General features: G+C 39.7%; 1 protein-coding gene across 10 annotated transcripts in view; it reads right to left on the minus strand.

Moving 5' to 3' along the window:
- Positions 1–23,098, minus strand: part of SHPRH (SNF2 histone linker PHD RING helicase) — a 57,175-nt gene extending 34,077 nt beyond the window's left edge. For 4 of the 10 annotated variants that reach the window (XR_007888897.1, XR_007888896.1, XM_051613421.1 and 1 more), the window contains exons 1-14: positions 22,954–23,096; positions 20,216–20,883; positions 19,728–19,857; positions 14,756–14,974; positions 14,358–14,436; positions 13,406–13,556; positions 11,660–11,765; positions 10,897–11,153; positions 9,783–10,466; positions 6,337–6,588; positions 5,504–5,582; positions 4,227–4,390; positions 3,881–4,137; positions 840–961 (exon numbers count right to left, since the gene is read on the minus strand). Coding sequence is in view for 7 of the 10 variants with exons in the window: in XM_051613421.1 (XP_051469381.1) it covers positions 840–961; positions 3,881–4,137; positions 4,227–4,390; positions 5,504–5,582; positions 6,337–6,588; positions 9,783–10,466; positions 10,897–11,153; positions 11,660–11,765; positions 13,406–13,556; positions 14,358–14,436; positions 14,756–14,974; positions 19,728–19,857; positions 20,216–20,851 (3,136 nt within the window). In the remaining 3 variants the exon portion in view is untranslated. Of the gene's footprint in view, positions 1–839; positions 962–3,880; positions 4,138–4,226; positions 4,391–5,503; positions 5,583–6,336; positions 6,589–9,782; positions 10,467–10,896; positions 11,154–11,659; positions 11,766–13,405; positions 13,557–14,357; positions 14,437–14,755; positions 14,975–18,378; positions 18,512–19,727; positions 19,858–20,215; positions 20,884–22,147; positions 22,222–22,953 lie in introns of those variants that run through there. The other 6 variants (XR_007888898.1, XM_051613423.1, XM_051613424.1 and 3 more) reach the window with 4 other exon arrangements.
- Between the last annotated feature and the right edge of the window lie 435 nt (positions 23,099–23,533).

The raw sequence follows: 23,533 nt of genomic DNA on the forward strand, positions 1-23,533 counted from the left end.
TTTCTCCTTGCTGATACAGAAAACAGAGTGTAAGAGCAATGCTGCAGGTAGGGATGGAAGGAAGTAATAAACCAGAACTGTGTCCTGCTTCTTTTTTTTTTTTTTTTTTTTTTTTTTCCACCCAGTGCAAATTTCATCAATTTGCTTTTCCAAAAGGGCAAAACTTCATATTTGCTAGCAGTGTATTTTAGAACTATTTAATTTGTACAGAAAACTTTTTAAGCATTTAATTCTATCTAAAAAATTTGATCTCCATACTGTAATCAAAGTATTTCAAACCTACTAACTACAGAATAGAGAATCTGAATGTAGTCTTTCTATACTCAAGAACAGAACAGGCAGTTTGCTTGTTCTCCTCTTTGAAGGAAGACTTTAACAAGTGCTGGAAAAATTCAAGTAGCTTGTCAACTTGTAACTTGGCAAAGTGGCATTTCTTTCACATTTATGACTAAGCTATTTTAGCTTACTATTATTTTGTTATTTTTGTTTCCCATTCAAAGCTTTTTTTCTTCCAAATTCAGAAAAAAATCTACATTGACAGTGCTGTACAGCAGGCATCAGCAAACAAATTCCACAGTCAGCAGAGCAGTTTGCATGGCAGGAGGCACAAAGGAAGCCCAGAAAGCATTGCTGAGCATTACACCTATTCTTTTTCTCTCTAATCTAGAATGAATGTTAGGTTTTGCTACAAACACTGTAACAAGTTTCTCTGGCCTCCTAGGATTTCACTGTGGCTTTTTCCCTGAATTCAGAAAAGCCACTGTTTTTACCTGGTGTCACCTAAACCATAATTAGCCTTCTAAAAGAAGTACAAATATGCTACAGTAATCCAGTCTTACCTTTAATGATATGGATACCAGCTAAGCCATTAAGAGCACACACCAACTGCCGGTGCGCTTCTTCACACTCCGTCCGACACTTCTTCTGCAGAGATGTTAGCAGTTCCTCCATGGTCATGGTGCTGAAATGGAGATCAAGTGGCTCTAATTTGAAACAAATCCACAAAACTAGAGAAATAAAATTGTCATGCTGTGCAGCATCAAAGATTGTTACATGCAACCAACATAGAATCATAGAACTGTGTGGATTGGAAGGGACTTTAAAGATCATCTAGTTCCAACCCCTCTGCATGTGGAAGGACACCTCCCACAAGATCAGGCTGCTCAAACCTATGCAAACATACTGTGCAAATGTTTATTTTATATTTATTTCCTTATTAAAAAACTCATAGCTGTCAGCTTTTCTTCCAGCTAGAGCTTTACTCTAACTTGAGTAAGGCAAGATGTTGATATCACCTAAAAATAAAGCAGTAAAAAACAAGAGGAAAATTAGAACCAGGTAAAATAATCCTCCACAGGGCAAAATATTTTGCACGTTCTGTTACAGTGGTGAACTGGCAACAAGTAAAAATGAACCTCATTTTGCTAGAAGCTGTTCAAATGAAAACAGCAGAGAGACTACATTTTTCCTTCTGCTACCAATCTAAATGTGCAACATAGGGGAGGTGTCAAGCTAAAGAGGAAAATATGTGAAATGAGAATAGTGAAGATAAGCAAGTATCATTTTTAAACTCTTCTACATTTGTTTTTAGTATTTTTAACTCTTGAAAGGAACTTCATTAGAATTGGCTTAACATAAAAATACTGGAAATGGAGAAGAGGGAGAAGCAAGACCTGAGATGAGAAAGAAGGGGCATGAATGATAACATGAAGTAAGGCCAAGGGACAAAGAATCTGGGCAGGGAGAAGACTGATGCACAGAGACAGGAGAACAAACTGCAACAACAGTCTACAACAGCTGGCCTGAGCCTACTTCTATGACCAACTGCTGCTGTGAGACAAGACGCTACCCTCCTCCCTGAAACTCTGCTCCTTAGCCTCATTCACCTTCAGGAGAAGCATTTACTATTGGGCTTTCAGTATTTTGAAGTACAGTAAGAGGTGACACAAGTCCTGTGCAGTCTGAGTTCAAGGTATGCTGGAAAGGTACCCTTGACTAGGCGTTTATTTTACCCTCCTTGCAACACTGTTCGATTTGCAGAAACTGTTCCTTGAGTTCACACTACAGTGTTATGCTAGAGAAGGCTTCAAATCCATATAATCACCGTTTACAATTATCTGAATACTGCAGAGGTGTTGGCAAATACACGTAGCACCCACTGCTCATACTCTGATACTTCTACCACAACTACTTACCTTTCATTTTCAAAACCATCAGCAGATTCAAGAAATACTATAAAAGTAAAACGATGCACATAGAAAGTATCCAATTTGATACATAGCCTGAAACTACCAATTCAGACAAAAAAAAGGTTTTGGTCATTTTGTTTTGTTTGGTTTTTTTACTCAGTTTAGCTAGGGGAGCCTAGAAAACTCCCTTTTGAAGGCTGTATTTTTGCAGAGTAGATGTTCTCATTTACTGCCTTCACTGCACAGGTGGGAAAAAAAGAGTCATCTAGCATAGAATATACTCCAAAGTCAGCTTTCTTGTTTCAGGCTAGGCCAGTTTCTCTTGTCCGTATGCTTCAATACCAACTTTCTTGTTTTAGTAAGTTTCTCTTCTTCATCAAAGTTCCTAGCACTGAATTTCTTTATTATTCTCATACATACAAGCAAAGCCAGGAGGCAAATCTTTGCTCTGCTCTGTGAATGTCCACTGCTGCAGCAAGGCTTGGCTCACAAAAAAAGTATGTAAATAGTGCTTGAAAACAACTTTTCTTTGTACATACGATTTTTAATTAAGTTTTAATTTTCATTCCTAGCTTTTTCACCACAGTTACTATGCAGATGTCACTCTGCAAGCATTCCATCAAAAATAGTGCAGTACCAAGCTGTCCTCAGCACACTCAGCTCAGTTTACACATTTCATTTGGACTCCACTGGCTCACTTTAATGTGAGTAATCTTGTATGGGCTGGCAGGAATATTGATTTCCCCACTGTCTGAGTCCTTCCTTCCACACTAGCAGACTCTTAGACAGAAAGTGCTACAGCATAGTACCTACTATCAGTCCCTGCCGAAGTAGAAGCAAGGTCAGTTACAGCTGCTTAGGCACTGTAGGTGCCCTGTATGAGAAAGGGGAAAGAGTAAGACACAAAACTTCATAAAAGGAATAAAAGAGACTGAATAGAATGGATGAACAAGCGTAGTGAGAGCAGCAGAAGTAACACTGGCAGCGTTAGAAGTTTAAGTTCTTCCCTACCTGTATTTTAATAGAGAAATACCACAGACAATTATCTGAGAGCCTGGAACAGAAACAGTCTGTTCTTTCACAACCACCACCTAATTGACTGAAAGAGTGGCAGCTGCGTTTTGCAAAGAGTGCTACCAACATGCTTTTGGTCTAACAAAGGCTTAGACCTAACTGGTATCATCTTGATCATCTTGACAGCATACAAAAAATAAAATAAAATAAAATATAAAAATAAAAAAATTGAGCAGCATTCTGGTTTGGATCTATATTTACAAATTCTGCAACCTCACATTTTCAAGTTTTTATTTAAATTAAATAATTATTCCATTCTGTTTATTAATTTTGGTCATTGTCATTTATGAACATGAGTTTTCTAAGACACAAAGAAAATCAGTGGGCTTACTTAAAGCTGAAAAAGAATCTGGTCTGTTTCACATTCAATCTGTCACCTGCAACACCCTAGTATCTATCAGCATACAAAGGTTAAAATGTTACTGCACAAACAACTGTCTCTCACCACCACCCTACTGCGTCCTGTTCAGCTTCTGAGGTCAGATGGCTTGTTGTGGCACAGTGGCACATTTAACTAAAGGCTTGTCTGAGAACTGTACAAGACCTTGCACTGGTAAGGAGAATTAAAGAGTTTTACTTTGGATAAAGCAAGCCACTTAGGAGTGGCAGAAATTCACCTTTTCTGTAATGGCAAGAACTCTCCCCGAACAGCTTGTGGATGACAGCAGGCCTGCCTCAGCCGCAGCAAAGGGTACAGAATAGACGTCACAGTCCTTCTATCTAGGCTACTAAGCTTCAGAGTCCAGTCTGAAATCTTCCTGAGTTTTGCCAGCGCATCCTGGCAGCACACCTCATGCTGGCGGTGATAGAAGTGTCTCTCCACAGGAGAAAAATGAAGCCAGTGTACATTTTCCGTCTGAGGAGGGATTTGAATCTGCAATTAAAGAAGAAATCAGGTAATTTGCAAATAAAACTATCAATAAATGTTGTTCAGGAATTTTAAAACCTGAAACTCTTATTTACTTGGTCAATCACATCCTTCTTTGCTGATCTCCACATTATCTTGGCAATCAGACTGTAGAGAGGCTGGGGATTTTTCCTACAGTAAGGCCGATATAAAAGCTGGTCCCACCAATGTTTGACCCAGTAAGGATCAATTCCAAGGAAAAGGACCAAACCATACAGATCTGCCAAGAAAAGAAAATGTTTTAGTACAATGTTTGTGTTTTAATACTTCACAGTGTGACTCCAAAAATATTCACTTTCCTGGAAAGGTTTCCAGGCATAAAGCAACTATATCTTGGCCATTATCTTTTCCACTTGTTTTCCAGTCATTTCATCATCAAAATAGCTAATTGAGGCAGGTGACCAGTCAGGGGGAGGTGGGGGCTCTCTCTTAATTCTCATATAACTTGATGGAATCTGACTATTTCTGAGACACTTCCCTAATTTCAAGTTCAGCAGAACACAGCAATGAATTTAAGCCTATTCACCCAGAGGGCGTGTGGTTATCATGTTTGCCAGGTTCTTCTAAAACAATATTGCTCAGTATCATTACTTCACAGCCTGCTGTGCACCAACTGTTGCCGACCATCCTAAAAGGGGCTGCAATTCAGAAGACTTTCATTTTTCTACTAAGGCAGAAACTAACAAAACACACTTTTATTGAGAGAATACAGCTTGCTAGTTCTGCCAAATTCAGAAACCCATCATTTTTGGGGATGAAATTTAAGGACATACTACCTTTAAGTTTGTATCTAAGTTTTAATGGAAAAATAACAGAAGCAGATGTTTAAAATGCCGCATGTGGACAACGCAGAAATAGAAACAATAGGATGGTCTCTTACTGGTACTTCTGAAAAATCTGGTGCCTACATTCTTTATTCTGTTAGCTTTATGGCCATTTTGGCATTTAGCTGAGAGTCATAAGACATTCACCAAATACCTCATAGACCAGAGGAAGAAAAATCCTGGGAATAATTTCTACGCAGGATGCAATTGTTTACCCAGAGGTCCTATCCCACTTTATTACAGCAGAGGCAGCACAGGTTCAAATTAGTCAGCAGTTTTCATTCCCTGTGTGATGGGGGCTGCCTCAGAGATGGGAGATAAAAAGACTTCAGCTATGAATTTTTTATGTTGATACATTTATTGATGGCTTTATTACATGCTTAAGGTTTATGATTCACCAAGTCAGAGTACCTAACGAATTCAGAGCAAACATTTTAACTGCTTCAAACCACCACCTAACTACCAACACAAGGAAAACCCACAGGTGACACTGCTACATAAAATTTCACCTTCTAGCCCTCGCTGCACAGGAGTGCCACTCACACACCAGCGGTTGATCCCACTTAAACGGAGTGCCATTTCAGCAGCCTAGGAAAAGACAACAGAACAAACGGTAGCAAAGAAAATCAGAGTGGAACACAGTATGAAAACACTAGGATCTTATCTTTAGAAAGCATTTACATCATTTCAGTATGTAAAATTAGCAGACCTATAAGCAGCATTGGTACAACATATTATAAAAATGTGTAAGAAGTTATGGAGCTTTTTTGAAGCTAACTGAAAGCTGACAATAGCCACAGCCACTTCCAAGTAATAAAGTGCAATTAAGGCAAAGAGCAAAAGAAACTGTGGGTAAAAATATTATGTAAGCAGTATCTTCGTCTTCCTGTTTGGGGCAAAAAGACTGGACAAATACTAATTAAAATAATCTCCCTCTGGAGACTGCAGTCCTACAGTTTTCACACAGACTGCTGACTCTTAGCTTCTAGACCCAAAGGACATATCTCTGCCTCTGAACCATGTCACTGAACAGGCCAGTGTCTTGTTTGAAACTATCAAACACCATATACCACATGATGACCTAAATCCATACTGACAGTTTAAATAACATTTTAAGCATTTTTTGAGCCGGATATACTCCACAATCTGCCAAAATTCCATCAGAAGAACAATTTAATAGTATCTCCAACATAAAATTCACTTCTAAAGAACAAGCTACTAGGACAAATTATGCGAGCACACAGAACATTAAGAAGTGGAGAGCCAAGTCTATTGTATTATTTACAATGAGCTTGGCAAAACCTTTTCAAGTTAAATAAATGCATGACTGGGAATGTCATACCTTTGCAGTAGTGCATTCTACCATTTGTGCTTCATCAAGACAGATTCTCCACCACTCCACTGCTACCAGGGGGCTTGGGATGGCCATGTACCGCTTCTGGTTCCTGAAGCGGCGCCCATCTGCGCTGTTACTGTGGGGTATGTCGACGTAATTCAGCTCCGTACGCAGGACATCATATGTGGTGATAACCACTTCCTGCTCTGCCAACATGTGTGGCTGCAAAAAGCCATGCTTCTTCACTCCTTGATATACCTACATAGGTTTGCATTCAACAGCACAAGAACAAAGAATGAAGGTAACAGACGCTTCAATAAAAAAGTGAAAATACCAGTACAGCTTAACACATGCACGCATTTAACAGTGTTGCTCATACAATATGAAAGCATTCATAAAACCTGTATTTATAGAGCAGCATGGTGGGAAATCCATACAAGTAACACAGATAAAAAAATACAATAGAGATATCAACACAAAATTTTTATGTATGAATACTTTTATGTTCACAAAACATTTTTTTCTCCTTTGAAGAAAGAGGACTTCAGTATTCTCTGCAACAGTTATTTGTTGCAACAGTTATTTGCTGCAACAGTTGTTCACAAGATTAAGCATTTTGTGATGTTGTACAGAGCAACATTATGCTTCAGTGTTACATTTGTAGTCTCCTTTACCTTTCTCCTCATTGCCCCAATAATTTCATGTGAGATTAGGCAAAGTCAGAAGTATGCAGCAAAATATTTAAAAAACAGAAATTATACTCTGGGTAATGTTTTATCTACAAAAATGATCTCTACAGAGACTGATGAGATAGAAAGCATACCTAGTAAGAAACAACCCCTGTGCATGAACAGAATATTATTATAAAACTTCCAGATTGACATTTGTTCTAACATCAGTAGTATTTTTCTTATCTTCCTTATAATTTTAAGCAAAATCCTTTCCAAAATATACAGCATTTTAAATTAAAAAACTAACAAACTAAACCAAACATTTTGCTATATGCTTTCCCATTGTAGCTTTCTATATCTAAAGAAAATAAATACAGCACGAGTCCAAATACACTTAAAATACAAAAATATTAAAATTTCAAATAATGTGAAGTACAGTACACAATAAAAATATATTTTTAGAATAGGAGTGTTCCTCATCTCCAGGATTTTTACCTACTACAAACAACTATTACCAGACCTGTATATCAATTGCCTTTTTTCCCTTCTCATACAAATTTTTACTTTGCTCCCAATTTACTTCAGGAACCTACTTCAAAGTTACAGGCATCTATTGCTTACTTTAAGAATTTTATCATCAGCTACTTCTTACCACTCATCTAGATCTATATATTAATAAAGGTAAGGCTTTCTTCTAACAGACGAAGTAGTATCCATATCTTTTTTAGAAAGGATTGATATTCCAATCTCATCTTCAAAGAATAAGCACCTTTCTATTCCACTCATTCTGTGAGTTAATGATTATATGAGTGGACCATCTTGTTTAGTGTTTATCTGCAGCTACCTACAAACACTTCTACCACTTAAGACAATCACACCATCTTTCAGTCCCTCATCGTGTCACAAAATTTAATGTTCTCTTCATTCACACAACTAAGAGGTGAAAATAGCAAAATTAAGATCACCTTATAAAACCTCAGTTGATTTTCCCCCCTCTTTGCCCCTTGATGATCAACACATGATTTCACTGTTACTTTCACTGTTAACTGTACTTTTCCTTCCAGTAATAATCTTCCTCTACTTTTGTACATATGGCAACAATGTTTCTGTCAGCTGAAACACCTGCAGAAAATTTCTGTTCAGCCCCAGTGTGACAACACAGCATGTGCAACCAGGTCTAATGATCTCTTCCAAGTATTTATGAACAGATTTTCCAGAGGTTTATAACTTGGCCAGGTTTTCTGAGAATCACAGAATCTTAGGGGTTGGAAGGGACCTCAAAAGATCATCTAGTCCAACCCCCCTGCCAGAGCAAGATCACCTAGAGTACATCACACAGGCTTTGGTTGTTTTCACATCAGCAGGAAAAGACATCCTGCCACAAAGTAAGACTTACTGATAAATTTTAATCCCTTGTTCTGTTACATAAAACCATTAGAATTTCCCATGGGTTGTAAGCAGTTGAAAGACTAAAAAACACCCTTCACATGCAATGTAAAACCTGCTAACATGGGAAACTGCTTCTTTGGAAACATCTGCACTGTTTTTGTTTAAACTTTACAGAAACAAAACACGCAAAGTTTCATTTTTCATTCAGCAATACCGAATGCAAGTCTGGATGACTTACAGTTGGCAGTTAGAAGAAAACAAAAGTAGTGCCTTAGAATGGAAGGTATTAACATTCAGTATTTAAGCTATTTTACTGTTACCATGTAAATCTATTTCCGACACTTTTCAACAAAGCTAGTATAAAACTTGAGACTGCAAGTTTTACATATCTGTTAGTTGCTGATGTCAAGCTAATTAGACTGCTCACTCAAATGGTTTACTGAAGGCCCAGAATTCATTTATACATTGGGCAGCTATGCAGGATAGCTGAAGGTACCAGATACAAACCTCAATACAATGCTTCCTCTTATTATCAGTCTACTACCACTATTATTTTATTCAAAATATAAAGGACCTACACTTCTCGAAGCACTTTATCATTACAAAGGTTCTTGTCTATTAAAAATATGAAGGGCAAAGCTTGGCTACAAAATTAAAAGACAGTGGTTAATGTGATAATAATATTTTGAAAAATCCTGTGTAGCCATAGTTACTACATATATAATTAGGTTTATGTTAGTGATAGAGGTATTAGAAACCAAGAAAAAGGACAATACAAAGTTTCCAGATAAGCAACATCCTAATAAATATGGCAGATAAGATAGAGACAATTCCCAAGCTGTAACGGTGTTATTCTCATCAAACACCAAGACCCAAGACTTCTGTAAAGCCTGAGAACGAGAAATTCAGACTCTCTCTTTACCTACAGAAGCAATTGGTTTTATCTAGAACTAAGTAAGAAGCAACTCAGAGAGAGATGCTTAGGTACAAATATACAGTGAGACTTGACACTGCCAAAACAGCTACAGCTAGGCCTTTCTAAGTTCCTTGGTAATGTTTCAGAAAAAAACACACAAACAGCCTTCCCTCTCAGAATTCCCTTGTTGTTGAAACCCCTCAAAATCTGCTTCTATTTGATAAAAGATATCTAGTCTACTGTATCATCTCCCAGTGACCAACTAATAAGGAAAAAATTAAGAACTAAATCCAGACAGTCTTTCTGGGAACGAAATGCAACATGTGGTGTAAAAGCATGGGTCTAATAGGAAATAAAGTAGATTTCTGACACAGGACAAAAAAAACCTCTGAACTTTATGTGACACAGAGCATCAGACAGGAAGACCCAAGCCTTGGTAAAATACCTCTGAAGAAAATGAAGCTATATAATCTTACCAGAACTCGAAGAGAGGATGACCTTACATGTCGGTTGATCTCATCTACCCACTGATGACAAATAGAACTTGGAGAAATTATCAGAGTTGCTCCAGTAGAAATTGGTTTCATTGCCACGAGGCAATGGGGGCAGTAGAAGGGCTTGATCTTCAGGTTTTCCTCTTTGTAGTTTACACATTCTGCATGTTGCCATAAGTGACATTTCAGGCACTGCACGCGAGCTTTATAGTCAGCCAATCCAAGTTCACCACAGATGCATTCAAAACGATATTCAGAGGTATTAAACGGAAATACAGAACTAGCATGTTGTATACTACTGCTGGCATGTTCTTGGGATTGTGAGGAATGGTCCTGTGCGATTTCCTGCTTGACATCAGATGTAGTTTTAGAAATGTCAAAATCAGGATGATTGCTCACGTCACTGCAGATGTGCAAACCAGAGGACTTTGGGACCTCAGCTTCCTGTTGAACATTATTCTCATTTATGGAGTTCTCACGATCTGCTTTAGATTTCCTGTTATTTTTCCTAGGTGTACAATAATCATGCTCTTCCATGGCGATATCCACCCTTACAGGGGTTTTAAGGACATCTTCAGAAGTGACATCACTACTTCTTGATTCTTTGGTTTGAGTTTTAGCAGCAATCAGCTGCTTCTTCTGAATGCTTCCTGAAGTCCTTCCTATCTACAAAGTAAAATTAAGAGTGCCAGACTTTCTTATCACTTTTTTTTTTTTTAACATTTAAACACATCAAGATACAGATATTAAGATTTTATATCAATTTCCAGTTCAAGGATTTAGTTAATATTTACCAGTGTTTAAAAGACAACTTCACAGTACAAACAATATGTCTGACAGCCCACTCAGCATTATTTAAAAAGATTTATGACAGCTGTAGTTAATATTTTAGCCCCAAATTTCATCTACTTATGATTTCTCCTTCTTTGTTCATGAATCTTAAAGCAAATGCTGCGGTTTTGTTCATTTTTATCAGTAAGCCAGAGTCACTGAACTAGCGCACAAAGACAATAGAGCTGAGAGTAGCATACAACTGGTAGAAATAAGATCTGCTTTTGCAACATTCTTTGAAGATAAATACAGCAGCATGTTTTACCTGCTCTTTGGTTCTTTCTCGCCTCTTCTGTTCCTTGTAATTCTTTCCCAGCTTGAAAGACCCAGCCAAACCATGTCCTTTGACTTGCTCTACTACTTGTTCTGTGATTAGTTTTTCTAAAGCTCTTTTGAGCAGCCGTCTATTTCTCTGTATGTCATACCTATACGTAGCACTGATGTACTTAAATATTGCAATAATGGATGCTCCTTTCTTCACATTCATTTCCTTTACAGCCGCTAATATCATCACTCTTAAGCCTATATGTAGAATCAATGCAAAAAAATTACAGCTCAGATAAAATGAGTTACCTCAAAGAGTACATATTAAGGGAACTATAAACACCATGTTAATCTAAAAAAATGAAAAAAAGACAGCTATTTTGACAATGCTTTCATTGAGGCAGTCCTGGAAATCACTATTTTTCAGTGCTTCTATGACAATATTGAATACCAATAGAAATAAGTCAGTCTGTTTTCTCAGTGAAGTTTGTTAAGACAGTGTATTTCAGTTAAATGCATAAATTCTCTTACGACAACCTGTAGTTACATGGAGCTCTGTAGGACAGAGATCTGAGTTGGTAACTCCACTTTTAAGTCTGGATCACTTGTTTGTAGCATGTAATAATACATTACAGTACTCAGCAAAAGAATAATTAATAATTTCATTCTGTAAAAGTGAAGAGTAGCCTTTAACTCACAGGCAGTGGCCAGTAAGACTATGGCAAAGCCAAATGTATTTTACAAAAATAATCAGAAATACTTACTGGGATATTGTATTTTTTCCTTCAATTTAAGCTCTATTTCCTTTGTTTTTTTCTTTTTATTTCCTTCTAAAGGTTGAGGTGGAACAAAGAAGTTCACAAGCTTACCCTAAAGAAGACAAGATTAGGTTTTAGTTTGTGTCTCTTCACAGTAATTCTGAACTTCATTTACCTTTTTAGATTTGAAAACAAGCATAAGCTGCTAGAGATGCATGCTCTGATTTTACTGATTTGCTCAGATAGCTCATTTCTAGTGTACAGAGTGATCCCCCATTCAGTTCAGTTTCTCAGGAACCAGTATTCAGCACCCTACACTGAGAACAGCCCTGCAAGCTTCTTGAGTCCTCCACTACTTCAGAATGAAGCTGCAGGAATCCACAGCTGTAAGTGGTCTAGGTTACTGATAGGAGGAAAAATATATACAATATATAGCTAGAAACACAAAAGGAGGTAAGTAATAGATTGAAGAGTTTTTATGCAACTAAGTAGGTAAGTTTATCTTCTTAGGGACAGTCTCCAAGGGATTTACTCTACTACTAGTGATCAGGCATAGTGACTTAATTCAAGGAGATTTATACTCAAGAACCAAGATGTAAGAATCCCAAAGCTCAAACAAATGCAGTGCCAGTATTTCTATGCCTAATTGCTCTATAGCAGTTTTCATTGACACTTAACTCTGCCCTGTTCAATGGATTGCTCTGCAGAGTTCCTTCACAGTAGCAGCAATGGAACTCCAAACACTCTTTCAAGCCCTGCAGTGAGTTGAAATGCTACCAGTAACTCTGATACTGGCTTACACAAGCCAAGAGTCATCAAAAATAGAGAGTACAAGGGGCCTTCTCAATGAGTGAAATAGTGCCTTTTAACTACAGGCAATATAATATACTTCTGTTCATAAAGATCCCAAAATATGAGCTAAGATATCTGCCCCAACTACTCATATAATGAAACAGTTCCAGCTCTTCAAAAGCTATTGTCTATAGCTATTGTTGCTACTTCATGTCCAGATGCTTTAGCGCTAATATTCCACCCATCTACCAGCCCAGCGCTAATAAACACCCATCAGTGCTGACCCTCTGATCTAGGAATCATATTGTCTCTTTGAGAATTGTGTCTTTTTACCTGATAAAATTACAAGCAGGCAGAACATCATTATGAATAGACGTACAACGAAAATGGCTGCCATGTATTCAAAAGGATGGAACCCTCAGAAGTGGTAAGAGTTTACTTAAGGATGAAGGTTCTCTCACTTCAGAGAAAATCTTCAGTTGTAGTGAAAGTGCTATGTTTTCACAGGATGCATGATGACAGAAGTGAAAAGATGGCAAACTGTTGCTAAATAAGCCCATTTATTATATGAAATAGAGGGGGAGCAGAAATCTTTATTCACCCCTATTTCAGCACAGTATGTATGTCTAAAGGATGTTTGATACTAACCAATACAACGAAGTGAAGGAGATAATTATTTCCAACATATAAGACTAAATTACGTATTTGTACACTCCTTGAGTGCAGTTGCCTGCTAATACGCTTCAACAATAGCAAACTCGATTGCTTCTCAGGCAAACTATTCCACCATTTTTGCTATCAAGTATCACACCCTACAAAGCAAAAACTTTTCACTGTACTTTAATCCAGCTTTAAATTAGAACTTCTACAAAACAGAAAGCAATGAGCTCAAGATAAGTGCATTTCCATTAATTCTGAGAAGTATTTTCTTTGTACTAAATCTTATCCTGGTTTTCTTACCTCAGGCAATGTCAGATCATCTTTTTTAATGTCTGGTCGGGTATGAGTCAGAATTAGAGCCAACACTTCTACTGTTTTTCCAAGACCCATCTCATCAGCTAAAATACCACCAGGCCACTGGGGTCCAGCAATCGGATATTCACGGATAATACTGTAATTCAAGCACATTCCCATATGAAAGTCAGTAACTATAGACTGGTGTGAAAGAGAAGCACATGTTCAGGGACACATATAGCACAACTTCAGCAAAGCAAAGTTTGAAAAGTTCAGCAGTATCTTTTACTAGATAAGCTGAGATTGACACAAGCTAGCAAGCTTTTTGGGTGTGCAAACCTGACCAAGATGAATATGTACACCAGCTTTTGGGTTTCCCTCCCAATAGGCCTTGCCTCGCTAACCTTAGCATATCATAGCACTAGTCCCCAGAAAACTGAAATATATTTATATTCATGTGTTAAAGATCTGAAAGTTATATAGGGAAAAAAGAAAGTAAATTAGCAATCAAAAGGTTCTATTCTAACCAAATTAATGAGAAAAGTGAAAGAGAACTGATAACGCATTACTCAGCATTAATAAAAGTGTTACACTGCCTCCTTCTTTTAGATTTGAAAAACACTGGACCAGAAGGTGAAAGCCTCCAATGCTCTAATGTGGCAAAACCAAAAAAAGTTAATCTTAAACCCACAAATTTGCATTGAAAAAAAAACACCAAACACTTTAAGAATTACATCTTCAACTTGAGATTTAAATATCTGTCTGTGCATTATATACTCCAGTTTGCTTCCCCCTCCCCCCCCCAAATTAAAGATATTACTGTTGTAATTATTTAGTTGCTAACTGAGAAATGACAGTTATGGATTATCTTATACCCTCCAGATAAAAGCTCCCAGTAACTTTTTCATAAAGTACGACTTTAAGGTGTTCTCAGAAAGAGGTAACTCTAAAAACATACCAGCCAGTAAATGGATTGTAGTAGATTTTTACTCCATCCAGAGTGATGACCTCTCGCCATAAGAAGTGCAGTGCATTTTCTATGGAGAGAGACTTCATGTTACTATGATGAAGTTTCTCTATAAACAGCACACTGCTTAAGAGTTGCTCAGCCTTACTGTGACATTTAGAGGCAAAAAGCAGATGTCTACCTCCAGTGTTTCATGACCAGCAAGATCCATTAACTGCTGTTCAGAAAAGTTTAATTTATCATTTATTGTACTACCCAAGCAACAACTTTAATAAAATTAGTAATGAAATAACTATAAAAGCTTTTAACCAAACAGCAAAAAAACATTAATGCTGACAGCATGGTACTACTTTCTTCAGTTACACAAGTTTTCCAGACCGTATACTTGCCACTGCCTGGAGTGCTTGAGAGGTTCTCTCGGTGAAGCATCCAGTTTACAGCCTCACTTTGGTATGGCCTCAGAATAGGAATTAACGCAGGATGCTGCACATCCTCTCTCAGTAACTGGATATCCTGCTGATGGGTGTGCCTAACAAAGTCATAAAGCTCTTCAATATTTTGTCTCTCCAGTTCCACATCAGATTCTTCCTCATCTTCATCCAGCTCATCTGCATACACCAAGTCATTGAAGATAAGCACTGTCAATCAACTTTGGTCACCATACCAGTAAACCTTGCAGCAACACATTTATTTAACATATGAAAGCAAGTGAAGAAAGACTACATTTAAATATACATCATGACTGCACCTGACTCAGCTAGCAGCAGCAGGAAACAATGAGCACTACTTCCCTGAAAGATGAACATGCTGTAGCAATCATAGAGGTACACATAATTAGCAAAGCCCTTCCTCAAGAACTTAAGGGTAGAAAAATAAGGCCTTATTTATTCAGTAGAAACCTTCCACTAAATATTTCCGACAGATACAGAACCAGAAATAACTCACATTTCAGATTTAAATGTTAACATGGGTCAACAATACTATAGAAAGAGGAAAAACAGTGGGTTGCCAAGGATTTGTACATAGAATTTGTACATTTATACATTCAATAGTCAGCATTTCAGGAAACTACCGCAAGATGAGGGAACAAAAGATTTGGAGGACAAGTTTTAACAGTGCATTAGGTGTCAAACTAAAAACATTGGTAACAATAAAACAGTTGTTAGTACTTACCTAGAAGCAACTGTACAATTGCAGTGTTCAAAGAAAGACACTAACCCTTACTAGTGTTAGAGATAAAGCCACCTTCTAGAATTTCTCTCAAAAAAAATAATAATTTAGAAGCCAGCCAAGGCCAGCAATTTCAGCACAAAGTAACCTTTAGGTATACTTAAAACTAGAATACCATACTGATAAAAAGAGAAAACAGATAATGGCAGACACAATTATAAAAATTATCTAATTATATTTAATACTTCATGCTAACAAAGAGGAGATGTACCTGACACAAACACAGGACCACTTAATCTTAAAATAAGGTTTGGGGACTGCTATTAGGATTCCTTTTCACAGGAAATAAAAGCTTTCTTTCATTCAAAGGAATAGTGAGGGTGAAGAATGGTTTCCAAAACAAACAGCAGAAAATGATGTGCCTATGTATGGTAGCCATCAGTGCCCTGCTCTAACCCAATGGAACCATTCCAGTCCTTCACAGGGAAGAAGAGAATCCTGAAAGCCATTCAGCTTCTATAAATTCACCTAAACTGTATATATAAAGACTTTTAATGTAAAAAAGGCAACCGGAATACACATGTGGGGCTGCTGAAAAGCACCTAGTAGAGCATGCAGCTTTAATTACACAAACCCTGCCAAGGGACCCTCTCACACACATTCCTCACTTCATGGAAAGAACAGAGAACTCTGAGCAATTGCAGAGTATAACTTTGATCAATTAGGTTGATCTATAATGACACCTATCATTATACTTGCTAAAATACCAGTTTCCAAATCACACATTTTGGAGCATAATAAATTGATTCTATATAAATTAAGTCTACCCAGAATTTTATAGGGGAGCAAAGATCACAATATACTTTAAAGTACTTCCTTTTTTTCCTACAATTGGATGTTTTTTCCATACCTTTCTTGATTTGTTCATTCTCTCAATCCCTTTTTTTTCTGATTAAATGGTTCTGTGTGCTACAGGGACTTCTAAAAGGATACTAAAGAAGTTTAGCTCTCTGTTAGTTACTTACTAAACAGTGAATACAAATTATATTTTCAAACATTTCAACATGTCATCCAATTATATAGCTTTCATCTTAATATTTTTTAACTTTGATAAACAGATTGCATTGTACTATCTAAAAATTTAGTTTCTCTGATTTGATTTTATGATAAAGTATTCTACTTAATTCCTTCAATGACTGAACTGAAGTTTTGCTATTGCAGTTGCAGTAGAATTTTTCACTTTTATCTGTAGGGCAGTTTCCAGATTGATGTGTAAGAACATCTACATCAACAAAAATGTAGTATTTTCCCCCATTATTCTAGATTCATAGAAAAATTGTTCCTTTGTATTTGGTATTTAAAAAATGCTATGCAAATATGAAAAAAGCTCTTCTTTGGACAAATAATTTATTCTTCTTAAGAAAATTGAAGGAGAACAGTTTATGGTAAATGCTATTGCCATACTACTCTGTCATACTAGTGTTACATGACATTACAGAATCCTAGAATTGTTTTGGTTGGAAATGACTTTTAGGACCATCAAGTCCAACTGTTAAGCTAGGACACTACTGAGTCCACCACTGAACCATGTCCCTAAGCATCACATCTACACATCTTTTAAATGACTCCAGGGATGGCAAGTACACCACTTCCCTGGGCAGTCTGTTCCCATGCCTGACAATCCTTCTGCTGAAGAAGTTTTTCCTAATGTCTAATCTAAACCTTCTCTGCTGCAAGTTGATGCCATTTTCTCTTGTCCTATCATTTGTTACATGGCAGAAGAGACCAACCCCCCCACCTCACTACAACCTCCTGTAAGATAGTTGTAGAGAGTGATAAGATCTCCCCACAGCCTCCTTTTCTCTAGACTGAGCAACCCAAGTTCCCTCAGCTGTTCCTCATAAGACTTGTGCTCTAGACCCTTCACCAGTTTTGTTCTTTGGACATACTCCAGAACCTCAATGTGCTTTTTGTAGTGAGGTGCTCCAAACTGAACACAGAATTAGAAGTGCAGCCCCACCAGTGCCAACAGTCATGTCCCTAGTTCTCCTGGCTACACTATTTCTGATACAAGCCAGGATGCCATTGGCCTTCCTAGCCACACTGCTGGCTCATATTCAGCTGGCTATCAACCAACACCCTCAAGTCCTTTTCCTCTGGGCAGCTTTTCAGCCACTCTTCCCCAAGCCTGTAGCATTGCATGGGGTTGCAGTGACCCAAGCACAGGACCCAACACTAAACCAAATATACAAATAGTAATTAAACAGACATTTTAGCCTTATAAAAAAATAATAATTAGAAAGACTATGGGTTTTTTCGTATGAAGAAAGCAGGATCTATAAATGACCCATGCCTGAGGTACCATGTAGTGTTATACAGCAGATACAGGGTACAAGGTATTACAAAACCAGTTATTTGTTAAAGCAAACAAAAGAAATCTCTGCAAACAAGTTTCTCAAAGAAGTGATTAAAAAATTCTTGAAGCTTCTGGTTGACACACTGGAGGGAGGGAGGCCAGCCAGAAGGACCTTGACAGGCTTTAGAGGTGGGCTCATGCCAACCACATGAAGTTCAATAAAGCCAAGTGCAAGGTCCTGCACCTGGATTGGAGCAATCCCAAGCAAAACTATAGGTTAGGCAGAGAACGGATTAAGAAAAGCTCTGAGGAAAAGGACTTGCTGGTGTTGATGAAAAGCTCAACATGAGCCAGCAATGTGCACCTGCAGCCCAGAAAAGACAATTGTATCCTGGGCTGCAGCCAAAGACGCATGGCCAGCAGGTCAAGGGAAGGGATTCCGCCCCTCTACACTGCTCTCCTGAGACCCCACCTAGAGCACCTTACCCAGTTCTGGAGCCCCCCACATGAGAAGGACATGGAGCTCTTGAAGCAGGTCCATAGAAGGGCCACCAAGGTGATCAGAAGGCTGGAGCACCTCTCCTGTGAAGACAGGCTGAGAGAGCTGGAGCTATTCAGCCTGGAGAAGAGAAGATTCTGGGGAGACCTTATAGTGGCCTTCCAGTACCTGAAGGGGCCTACAGGAATTCTGGGGAGGGGTTTTTTACAGGGCATATAGTAATAGGGCGAGGAGTAATAGCTTTAAAGTGAAAGAGGCATCTAGAAGGACATTAGTGGGATGAGCACATTTGAGGAAAAGATATATTTAAAAATTAAACATAGGGACAGGGACATAATGTCCCTTATTTGTGTAAATCCTTGTGTGCAACTTCAACACAAGAATTTGCTCACCAATGGGGAGAACAAGAGGCCTCATCCTGGAACACTGTCGTGTAACAGAGTTCATTTTAGATGGATATTGACAAGCATTAAAGTACATCATTTCATGCTGTTTTGCAAAAATTTGAATTAATTTTTCTTAAAACCAGGTGAAATTCAGAGACTCAACTGTTAGAAATGGAAATCACTTTACGCTTCTCGAGAAATATGTTCATTGGTGCAGAATCAGGACTATATTATTATTTTATGCCACATCAAAAAGTACATTCTGAAAAACTGTCAGAAAATGTATCTGGTTTCACAGGGTGTGACCATCTGGGGTCCGCCATCCCAAGTATTTTCCATTTCTGTGATAGGCTTTATTTCTGAATTTGGAGTACAGAATAATGGACAGTGTGACCTTACATTGATGTTTAATGATCCTGGTTTTTTCCCTAATATTTTCAGGACAATTCCTTATCTTTGATTTGGTTTGATGAACACTGAGCATTAAGTTGACATATTTACTTAGCTATACACCTACCTTTGGAACTACAACCCTAGTTACAACTGTTAGCAAAAAGGCCACCATTTTTGTAGAATGTGAAGTAAGGATTTTTTTCTTCTGCATCACTTTATATTTATCTATAATGAATTTATACTAATACTCCACTTCATTGCCTAGTTAACTTGCAAGCTTTGAGTTATTCTTCATCTGTTATGCTGAATAATACATTTAAAGGTTGTTGATGATACCATCTCACCAATCACTGTATTTACCAAAGCACTACGAATACATTAAGCTGCACATGCCTTTGTAGGAATGGGAGTGACCTTCAAACACATTAACCACCATTTATTTATATTTTCTGCACTCTGTGTTTTACTTAGTTATTCACATGGCATCCATTGCTGTAGAATCAAGACTGTATATATGCCACATCAAAATGTACATTATCAACATTCAATTGCATTACCTGGAATTAAAAAACTATAGAACTTCTCCATGAGTTTCTGAATTAGCTGATTAGCTTTCTTGGGTCTTCCACCTCCATCACTCAGAAACTCTGGCTTACTTAGCCCAGCTTCCAGAAGGTAAATTCCAACCTGTGAAATGGTTATACAGTTAATCACTTAACTAACTGATAGAATAACAAGAATACAGTTCTTTGAAAGTTAGCAGATGTAGACAGATATAGTAAATCTACTAAAATCAACATATGATATACACTGCTGCTAAGAGCTTCTTTGATTCCTCTAGATAACACATTACTAGCAGTGCAACAGTAAAAATATTTTTCTAAGAAAAAAAAACACTGAAAACATTAACATAGTTTCAATATGCTTATGTAAATGACATTATAAAAATATGTGGTAGCTGCCAGACTTAATTGCTCAGAGATTTTTATTTTCTATTTTTAACTAAAAAGATTTTTTTAAATGCAAAACAAATATGAACCCATACCTTTAAAGCTTGAACCTCTCTAGGTCTTTGATAAAGTCCAATTATCTTTTTCTTTTGTAACCATCTCAAGCCTTCCAATATTTCACCACCTAAAGTTGATTGCACCAAAACATGTTGTTCATAAGCACCCAGGTATTCTTTTGTTTCATTACTGTATTCTTCTTCACTTCTTTCATGAACACAGACCTGCAGCTGATCATCAGGGTCTCCTTTCAAAGTAAAGCTCCTTTCATGGAATTCGTCTGTTAGAATTTGCTCTGAAGGAAGATGAAGAGCAAATTCTCCCAACAAAGCCTTCCAGGGCCCATCTTCATGGTACGGCAAGACTATAATATTCAGCTGTACTGACACTGGAGTCAAGATGGAATAAACATCATCTTCATCATTAACTGTCAAAAACTTCACAGATTTTGAGCCATTGCCTTCTTTTTGAATGAGATTTTCATCAGTGTTCTCATCATTTATAACAATGAAGGATGCAGAGCTGCTTGGACCTGGAACATGGTCCTCATTAGTAATCTCATCATCTATTGTTATCACCTCATTTCTCCGGTCTTCATGCATATTCCAGCAAAGCTTTTTCTTCTCCTCCTCATCTATTTTTGATGGAGGTGCACGTTTCCGACGACTACTCATTTTGCTGTTTTCTCAAATAGTGTTTTCAGTCCCTGCAAGACAAACTAAATTAGTCAGGAATAAGTATCACAAAATCAAATGCCCACACAGAAATATCACCGTGCAGTACCTACTAAACTTGCAAAGGTTTGGACACAGATTTATGCGCTGAGAAATGCAACTGTGCAAGAGAGACTCGGTTTTACAGAGCCTCTCCTGTCCCTGTGCCATCACACAAAACAGGACATGAAGTCTTGTACTAGATCTTACTACACGATCCACAAGAATGCTGTGTGACACAGATGTTACTCAGAATTTTGTGGATCAGATATAAAATGAGAAGCAGTGGAATCCCTCAAAGGTGGGTGTGGAGGGAGAGGCAAAAGAAACTTCACAACACTGCAAGAAGTACAGGAGGTTTGGGGGTGGGGAAAAGACACAAAATCCTTCCTTCCTTTCAAAGCCTACATTGAGAAGAAAGTTTATGGAAACTTAACATAGGACTAGTCTAAAGCTAGCCATAAAACATGGCTTAGGGTGAAGTTTTTAATGACCTTCCTACTACTATTGAATGCTTTATTTTCCCAGGAAACTCTGCCTCCTGGGATGTGGATATACAAATTACTTGCAGAGGTGCCCTTACCTATTCTATTATGCATTTCAGTGGGACCAATCAGCAAACTAACATATAGTCTTGCTGATTTTGACTAACAGCAAAGCTAAGTCAAGACATACGTCCAATTACTTGACTGAATCTGGGCAGTGAACAGAATTTTGTGGATAAAATACTGGAAAACACAGTGCACGTGCTAAACAATACACATGAAGAAGCAGATTATGGAATATTAGACCTATCTGGTAAACTACATACTCAAATACTCAAACAAGCAGAAACCTTTTATTTAAAAAATACTGCTTTTATAAGGAGCCAGATCACAGCAACAGATTCACAGCTTCAGATTCTAGCACTGTCTTTGTCAGCCAAGACAGGAAAGTATTTAGATATTCGTGTCAACTCAACAGGCAAATATTCTAAGCAACTAAATCAAATGTCTCATAACCTAATGTTCAAAGAATTTATGCTGGAACAGGGCAGAAATCGTAGAATTCTGAATAATTTTTAAAGGGTTTTAAAAAAACCCAACCAAAACCCAAAAGAAAACAGACAAAAAATCAAGACAAAAAAAAAAAACCAAACAAACTCTAATTTTTATAGTTTATAAGAGCCAGAAGAAGTATTTGGGAATGCACAAGTCTTGCTGCTGTTGAATTTCAAACCCAACATAATCAGGGAAAGTTTTTCAAAACAACACTCACGCAGAGTGTTGCTGGCAGGGAACGGAGGAAAGCCCAGCGACAAGCACACAGAACACTGCACTTCAACCAGCGAGGATTCCCGCAGCAGCCGCTCTGCACGTGCACACCAGCCCCCCCATCACGCTCCGCTCTACAAACCAGAGGATCGCTCTGGTTTGGGGTAGGTGTTCAACGCTCCCGTGGCCAGAAGACCGCGCACACCGCGCCGAGCAACAGCCCCGCGAACAGCAGCAGCAGCAGCAGCAGCAGCAGGGGCAGCGACCACCCCGCGGCGGCACCGCCAGCGCCCACCGCAGCCCCGGGGCCCGCGCAGCCGCCGCTGGGCACCGTGGCCACACCGAGCAGCCCCCGCCGCCACCGCCCCGCCGAGACGCGGGCAGGCTGCACTGTCCCCAAGGAAGAAAGTTACTGGCAACTGGGCAGGGAGGCTCCGGCTGGGAGCGGGCACTCCCGCAGCCACCAGCGCTTCACCTCCCGCGACAGCGGAGCGCTCGGGGGGGCTGCGGCTTGCCTGCCCACCGCCGCGTCTCCCGCCGGCACCGCGAGGCCGGGGGAGAAAGGAGCAGCCGCCGCAGGGCACCCCGAGGCGCTCGGCTCGCACAGGCCCCGGGGCCGCGCAGCCCCGCCGCGGCAAGGCCGCCCCGCCGCGCCATGGCCAGCGGCTCTCCCGGCGGGCAGGGGGAGCAGGCGGGGGGACTGGCCGGCCCCCGACCTCCCGAAGCCGGGGGTCGGTCTCCCGCTGCGGCCCCTGGAGCTTTCGAGGGGAGGGGAGGGGAGGAGAGCAGAGCCAATCGCCACCAACATACCGAAAGGTAACGCCGCTGCGCCTGCCCGCGGGGCCGCGGCTCCTTCCCCGCCCGGGGCGGGACGTCTCGGCGTGGGGGCGCCGGGAGGGGGCAGGGGGCACGGGGAGGCTGGAGGCGGGCAGGGAGAGGCGGGCAGGGGGCAGGGGAGGCTGGAGGCGGGCAGGGGGAGGCGGGCAGGGGCTCCAGCCCCGGAGCCGCCGCCAGGGTCGGGAGGAGGAGGCGGGCAGCGGGCTGCGCGCGCACCCGCCCCGGCCCGGCTGCCGGCCAATGGGAGCCGAGGAAAGTGACAGTTGTCCCCGCCCCCCGCCGGCGGAAAAAACAACGGGAGGGCGCAGGGGGGCGCGTGCGCAGACGCTGCTCCCGGGCAAGGGGCGGGACAATGAGGTTTGCCCTCAGTGGGGCGGGGCCGGGGGCGGGGTTGGCGGCGCGCGCAGGCGCAGTACGGGCGGTCCTGCCTGCCTGCCTGCCTGCCTGTCTGTCTGCCTGTCTGTCTGTCTGTCTCCTGCCTGCCTGCCTGCCTGTCTGTCTGTCTGTCTGTCTGTCTGTCTGCCTGTCTCCTGCCTATCTGTCTGTCTGCCTG

The sequence above is a fragment of the Apus apus genome, chromosome 3 (assembly GCF_020740795.1).
Source record: "Apus apus isolate bApuApu2 chromosome 3, bApuApu2.pri.cur, whole genome shotgun sequence".
In the NCBI taxonomy this organism is placed as follows: Eukaryota; Metazoa; Chordata; class Aves; order Apodiformes; family Apodidae; genus Apus; species Apus apus.